The sequence below is a fragment of the Manduca sexta genome, unplaced genomic scaffold (genome assembly GCF_014839805.1).
Source record: "Manduca sexta isolate Smith_Timp_Sample1 unplaced genomic scaffold, JHU_Msex_v1.0 HiC_scaffold_2442, whole genome shotgun sequence".
Classification (NCBI taxonomy): domain Eukaryota; kingdom Metazoa; phylum Arthropoda; class Insecta; order Lepidoptera; family Sphingidae; genus Manduca; species Manduca sexta.
The window spans coordinates 1-8,022 of NW_023593407.1; the positions used below are offsets into that span (position 1 = coordinate 1).

General features: G+C 36.3%; 1 protein-coding gene across 1 annotated transcript; it reads left to right on the forward strand.

Annotated features, from left to right (window-relative positions):
* Positions 1–4,769: 4,769 nt before the first annotated feature.
* On the forward strand, positions 4,770–6,558 carry LOC119192176 (adenylosuccinate lyase-like; the record flags this gene model as incomplete). The annotated part of the gene is made up of 2 exons (XM_037446013.1): positions 4,770–4,962; positions 5,628–6,558. Coding segments are annotated over 2 exons (1,008 nt in total), but the record flags the coding sequence as incomplete, so codon positions are not given.
* Between the last annotated feature and the right edge of the window lie 1,464 nt (positions 6,559–8,022).

Below are 8,022 nucleotides of genomic sequence, written 5' to 3' on the forward strand. Positions count from 1 at the left end.
ACTAATAAAAACATTAGTGAACATTGCTGTCACCATAGTATTTTATTTTTCAAATTTAGAATGTTTATTTTTATATAAATACGAACAAAGGAAAATCTATTATTCAGCCAGCGTACGGACACTTAGATCAATATAATAAAACAGAGCATCTAAGTACTAAACCAATAACACCAATACGGCAAGTCGATCACGTACAATGCAGTCCATAATACGCATGACCAAGGTAAAACGTTAGAACTGTTGATTGTGCTACACCCCGGAGGACCGCCATTGTTAAAGAATCTGCGTACTTTGTAACGCGAATGGAAAATAATGCGTACCTACATACAATGTACTTACTATTTAACTATATTTATTGTATTTGCAACAATTGCGTGTTATTGCTAAATTTGAAAAATTATGTAAGTGGGGAGATCAGATTAAATTACATATAATTAATAATGTTTTTTTTTTCTTTAAGTAATGACATTGGAGTAGGCGCAATAGTACAATGAAATATACTAAATATCTAAATCTACTTCGGCGGCGTAGATGTACTGCTTGCATGGTACGAAATCGTTTTAAGGTCTCGTATTCGAATCCCCTGTCGAGCAAAGTGGTAATGGCTTTATCCGCTCAATATCAGCTCAGAGTATGAAATTTGTGCCCAATATGCCGATAGGCTCGCCTCGGTATAACATCATGGGATGGAACGCGAATTATACAAACTAAGTGCACTGGTTGCATCTCTGCTTAACCTTAAGTAAAGGAGGGTATGTTTTTTGTTCGAAGTCACGTAAATGTTAATATGCAGTCTCATCCCTATAAATCCATAGCGTTTTGTCGATAGATGTTTGCTCTCGTACTTTAATCACTACAACGCGTAATATCACAAGAATAGTTAGTCAGTGTATTACTCATGGCTGGTGGCGCTCATTGTGCTAACCGCACTGACTAACGACATATCAGATAAGGTGTTTGCGTTTCACAACATGTGCTCGTTTAGCTGAGGATTTATAATTATTTTTCATATTTTCGACCTTGCTCCATCTATGAGTTAACAGGTGTAAATATTATATAGAAGGTAATGAAATGGTTTAGATGGCATAGATCACGAACATAGTATGTTAGAGGCTTTGGACTACGCCTGGTATAGTAAAGGATATATGTAGTTAGAGAGTAAATATATCTAAAGGAAAATACATGGAATCCCAAAGAAAACATTACACTTTACTACTTAATATAATTTTGGCGGGAAATTCTCAGGTCTACGTTGAAGCATAGTGTAATGACGATTATAAAAATAATAATAATAAATTTATTCGTATTAAAACAGACAAATGTTACAAAACTCAGTTGGTGTATAAATGTTACAGAGTAGTTCATTGCATTACATTTGTCACAATAAGAAAATGATCTGCTGATATCTATGCTAGGAGAACCTGTGATACAGGTGTTAAACTCTACATACGATTTTGGATAATGATTTCTTAAGTTTACGCGAATGTTAGAAATTTAAATTAGTCCCCCCAATCCCCCCCGTGACCATGAAGGCTGCAAAGTCTTCAAAACCTCGGGAGAAAAGTGAAATATTAAAACCGCGATAAAATTCGTAAAATAGTTTAATTTAATCGATTTTGGATGTTCGAATTTCTACGTTATGCCACTAACAATGGAATTCTTTGTAACAGAATGCAAATCCCAAATACCATATTTGTTTCATTTGCGATGTTTTATATCAGCGAGGCGTGGCGTTATCACCAGATAGGAAATGAGGTCGCTGATCGACTAGTGTCAGCATTAACCTGTAATTAGAACCATACATAACGCTTTGAACGTGGTTCCACCCGCATTTGTCGATGGTTGTTGTTGTGAAGTCGACCTTTTAATTTTCTTTTCTCTGTTGTCGATTTTATAGGTTATGTTTGGACTATAAAGGATTTATTACTGTGTTATTGGCATGACAAAATTGTAAAATATTGAAGACGTATTTTTACATTTCAATTTTGCTTGGTTTTATTTTACTAATATTTATGTTGTATGTATTTAACATCGGTAAACTTTATCCACGAGGTAGAATCCCGCGAATATGAGCTTATTGTTTATTTTATCAAAAATACCTAACATTTTCAATGCGGATGTAATAATTGTTTTCCGACATAACAATTTATTAGCAATTAATTAATATTTTCCAATAGATTTATAAATAAACTAATTGCTGTTTATTCCCAAGTCCTCAGTTACAATAGCCCTGATGCTGTGAGTCATTCCGATTAGTCATCTTCTTAGGTGTTCAATTAAAGCATTGTAACTGCACTACTAATGTATGATTAGGTTTATTTAGACCCCGTCAGTTTAATAGTCCTTTTCCGGCTTAAAAACCAGCCTAGATTACTTCATAAGTACTTTTAAAAGTCTTAGATAAAGAGACAATCTTTTCATGACTTGGTATTAAAATGAACCGCAGCGTTATTGTCATGTAGACCACCACCAACAACTTTCTGTTACCAAATACCTAACAAAAAGGCTGGATACAACCACGTTTCATTGTCTGTTATAAAGTGAATCAATTAGGAAAGCCGATATCCGATATTTGATTATCTAGAGCTCTTTTTATTTTGGTTGTATGTTATGGCGATATAAATAAGATAAATAACATTAGTAGACACATTTTACATTGCGAATGACGTCATGCTCCAAATAGAAAAGCATTTGGACTCATTTCTAATTACTAACTTTTATTGGAAACAATGCCCATAATTAAATAAGTAGAGTGTTTTAAATATATGAGAATATATGGGAACATAAACACTTAGAACGCAAATCGTGTGTATATTGAATAAACCTAATATTATGACAATCTCACGTCGAATGTTAATGAAATTTCCTTCTATTTAATTGACACGCCTCTTTCAATGACATCTTATGCACTATACCATGCATCTAAAATACAGCACAATACTCACAATTTTGAAAGCTTTAACGACAATTGTCGCTATCGTCTGAACGGACACCATTTTCACAATATTTTTGACACTTTAATCTCAAAATTCACGATCACACCACTTCTTTGTCTACAGCGAGTACCTGTCGACTGGACCTTCACAGTGTGAGTTCGTTTATCAGTTTTGTATCGCTTTATCAGCATAGTTGGAGCTCCTAATCTTATCTGTTTCAGCGAATTACTAGGGCAGGTTGCAATGTACTTTTATTGGTGTTACAGTAAAACTGGACTCTGTTGATAAATAAGTAAGGTTCATTTTGTGTGTTGGTTTTTGGTGTTGACTGAATTGCTATTTTTATTTAGGCTATTCTATTTGGTGTGATAATTAGGTTTCTGTGTTTAAAATCCGGGAATGGTATTTGTAGTAACTCGCGTATAAGCATCATGTATTGGCATTAATCTTTCTCTCTCACTACGTTTACAAACTATAAAGTACAGCGAACGTTTACAATTTTATCTTTTTTAATTAAGTACAGATCAACGTTCCCCCGGGGTACCAAATAACATATATCTAAACTATTTTCACAACCATCATATTCTTTGTTTTAAAACATGATAATTTCAAAGAGAAATAGTTATATTTGATTGTTATATACATGACACAATTAAGTAAAGTGAAAACAGTAAAACAAAGATTAAAACAAGTTCATTCATGACATGCTTCGTGTACTTCTTTGTGGTGACTTGCTTAGGTAATGGTTGTTTTTATTATTTTGCTCCCTAACCACAATTGTGGTGGATTTTACCTTTTGAAAATATTGCCATAAACATATTGTGTTCTGAATTCCCCTGAATACAATCTTTTGTTGACCTTATTTTCAATGTTAAGTCACTGTTAAGTATGGAACTTTTTGCTTCATCAGTGACCGTATACGCAGCATCTTAATTTAGCTCAGTTAAATGACGCATAATGTTGACTTCATTTTATCACTGTAATTCTAAATTTAAAGTCACTTGTTGAGTAATGTGGTTTTTAAAATATTATCATATTGTGAATTGAAAACACCTAATAGCACTGTCTCTTCTGCAAGTGTAAATGAGTTTATAAAATAATCTTTATCCCCTTATTTTAAAATAATGAATTATAGTTAATAAATAGCCAAGAACTAAAGTTCTTGACAACAGAACGTCTTATTACTTCTTACATTTAACATGTTCCACGTGTGGTTATTATGAGATCAAACCTTCGGATTTCGCTAAACACAACAATACGTACTCTGTAACACACAAGATATAGCAGCATTCATGCTAGATCAAAAAAAAATTTAAGCATCAATTACGCCAACGCCCTTAATACATATCTTAATAATATATTAAGTGAGTGCATACTAGGGGCACATAAACGTTCGAATGTAGGCCAACGGCATGCGCGTACCAAATACCATAATGAAATGCTTACTGTACTGCCAACACAGTCGCCATTATGCCAACATACCGACAAACGCCCGTTTAATGATGGCAAACTAAATTAATACGCTTGGATTTAAATGTTGCGTTACTTGAGGTGAGGTTGAGGTATTTTGAACCATATTGATCATTGGATATTTTTGACGATACATTTTCTGTTTCTGTTTTTTATTTAGTCTGCACCATTTATATTCAAATTTATTCTATTTTACAGCAGAAGTACGAACGAAAACAATTTTCAACCAACTCAAAACACTAGTAGTATAGGCAATATGTTTTCCTCTGCCAAAATCCAGTGTACCTACTTTCAATCGCAAAACAGATTTTCAATGTATAGCTATTTTTCCAAAATTCCTAACAAATTCCTTTTTAATTCCAGGAACTAGGCCTCGACATCACTGACGAGCAGATCGAAGAACTAGAAGGTGCTATTCATGACATAGATTTCAAGTCAGCAGCTGAGCATGAGAGGAAAGTGCGTCATGACGTCATGGCCCATGTCCACACGTTGGCAGAGAGATGCCCTAAAGCCGCTCCTATCATCCACCTTGGAGCCACCTCCTGCTACGTTGGCGATAACACCGACCTGATCGTTATCAAGCATGGATTAGAACTGCTCCTGCCAAGGCTTGCTGCTGTTATTAGCAGATTGGCCAGATTTGCTGATGAGTATAAGTGAGTTCCTAATTTTGAAATTATAAAAATGACTTAGATAATTATATTTGTAACGTAAAGGATGCGAAAATTGTATTAATATTGTTAAGATAATACTGGGGAAGTTACAATACTAAGCTTTAAGGAGAATAAACTATGTATTTATTTTTAAAGTAATCAGTCAAATGTTGTTAAAAGGGCCGACATAATCTCGGTAACCTACGCAAGGATGATCAGACGGATTGGTTATGAAGCTTTAATTAAAAGTTATTATCGATACGATTCTACTTTGCATACAATCAGTAATAAGCAAGAACAATGAGTGATAATCGAGTGACTCAATCGGCTGTTGTTTAACTCGCAATTATGGTTTTAAAATCGCACATGCTTCATCGGTCAATGTCAAATGGTTTAGTACGAAATGGCGTCCTAGAACAGGAACAGGAAATGAGATACATGAGAGTCATGTTTAATCTACGTTTTTAGGGCAACTTATAGCCATAACCATTTAAATCTAACTTTTACGTTTAATGACCATTGCCTTTAATAACAAATATTGTATTGTTTTTTAATGTATATAAAGCCTACTTACGAGTTTTAGACAAGCGCGTTGCTGAATTAGCTGGTTTTGACAAGAGATACATAGTGACTGGTCAAACGTATTCTAGGAAAGTTGACTTGGAAGTGATTGCTGCTCTATCAGGGCTAGGAGCTACAGTACACAAAATGTGTTCAGATATCCGTATTTTGGCGTCTCGCAAGGAAATCGAGGAGCCGTTTGAAGCATCCCAAATTGGATCAAGCGCTATGCCGTACAAACGGAATCCTATGAGATCTGAACGCTGCTGTGCTTTAGCGCGTCATTTGATTACGCTTCATGCTAACGCAGCCAACACTCATGCGGTGCAATGGTTGGAACGCACTCTGGATGATTCTGCTAACCGTCGCCTCACACTCGCCGAAGCATTCTTAACTGCTGATGCTACCCTACTTACTCTTCTCAACGTATGCCAAGGGTTGGTCGTGTACCCGAAGGTTATCGCGCGTCACATCGCCCAAGAGCTGCCATTCATGGCCACTGAGAACATCATCATGGCGATGGTGCAGGCTGGTGGTGATCGTCAAGTGTGCCATGAGAAAATCAGGGTTTTGTCTCATGAAGCTGGAGCCCAGGTAAAGCAGCACGGTAAAGATAATGATTTGATTGACCGTGTTAAGAAAGACAGTTATTTCGCACCCATTATTTCCCAATTGGATGCCATTTTGGACGCGTCTACATTCATAGGCCGAGCTACTGAGCAAGTGACGGAATTTATCGAAGAGGAAGTTGAGCCTGTGGTATACAAGTACAAAGACGCTTTAGCTGAAGTTGAAAAACCAGTTGCTTTGAATATTTAAAAATATTTAATCATTTCGTTGACATTGTTTTAAGCTTATGACATGTATTATTTTAATTCAATATGATTGCTTGAAAATGAAATAACAATTAATTCAATAAATTGATATATTTACAATTACAGCATATTATTTCTATATTAATTTATAAACGTACAAACATATGACTTCACTATTTTACAACGTTAACATGCTATATGAACTAGATACATGGTAACTCTTAATTCCAATCGATAATATCGAAACGCAATAATATGCTTGGCAAGCAATAAGCTGAGAAGTACACAATGTAATAAATAACTATGAAATAATGAAATAACATTAACAAGACCAAACAAATAAATAGAAAAGCATCTTAAAACAAAAGAAGCTAATGAACTGCATGAAAAATGATAAATGAATTTCGTGATCACAATTTATCACAATTTAGATGGCACAATGAGATTTGCTTACAGGACTATAGAATTAAAGGGTGTTGGTGAGAAGTGTGTCTCCTTGGCAGGCGGGGCCTTGGCTGGGCCAATTGCAGGCGCCTATGCTCGAGTCGAAGCTGAGTTGGATTGGGCAGTTGAATACATGAAGTGTGAATCTGTTTTGTACAGTCCCATCTGCAAGCGTAGAACTTGTTACACTGCTTTGGGTGACGGAAGAGACCTGCCCTCTGGCAATCCACGGATCCTTGCAGAGTTTCATCTCTGCTTCTCCATCCACCTGGTCCGTAACGGTCGAATGCTGGAGAATCCAATACAGCTGCTGCAGCATCATGGGATGTGATAGAGAACTGGGGCAACTTCTTGGTTCAATATAACGGTTTTGTATGTGGGTGCAACCGTGACGGGCTTAATTCTTGGTCTTATTGTGTAAACCTTCTCTGTTGAAGAAACTGGAATTGGCGTACTAGATACACTTTCCGAATAGATCTCTTTCTTAGGCGTTACTACCACTTCTTGTTGGATCGGTTCATGGTAATCTTGGTAGAACGAGTCGTCCGGTACAATGATGGGGTTGAAAGTCGATGTCACTATAGGAGTAACAGTCACCGTGGGCGTTTGTAGACGTTCCGAATTCAGAATATATTGGTTATTGTTGTTATCACCGCCGTTGGAGTAAGAGTTACTATAGTCGTCAACTTCTTGTTCCTTTACAACAGGTCTCCTTCCTTTTTAAGAGTTAATACGGGTGACTGACAACTGCAGACAGCGCCTAGCTTGCGTACAAGGAGTGGGTTAAAATCATTGATTTTTGTTACAACAGCAACTTTCGGTTTTGTTCTGCGAATGGGCACTGATGATGGCGTGACTTCAAAGAGTCCCTGTTCAATCGGGGCATAGGTTGATGTTACCTGAGGTGGCAATGAGTATTCAGAACTGGACACAATTGCAGGGGCAGCAGTTGTGTAAGTAACTGGAGATACTAAACCAGCATCAGGACCAACTGTTCCAAATCAAGGAGATGAGTTTTGGCAGTTTCAACGACAAGATTTTGTTTCCTCTTCGGTGCAGCTGTCGATACTACAACAGCGTCGTTATCATAAGCATTGTAGTTGACATTTTCAGCTAATGATTCGGAGTTTTGTAACCAAA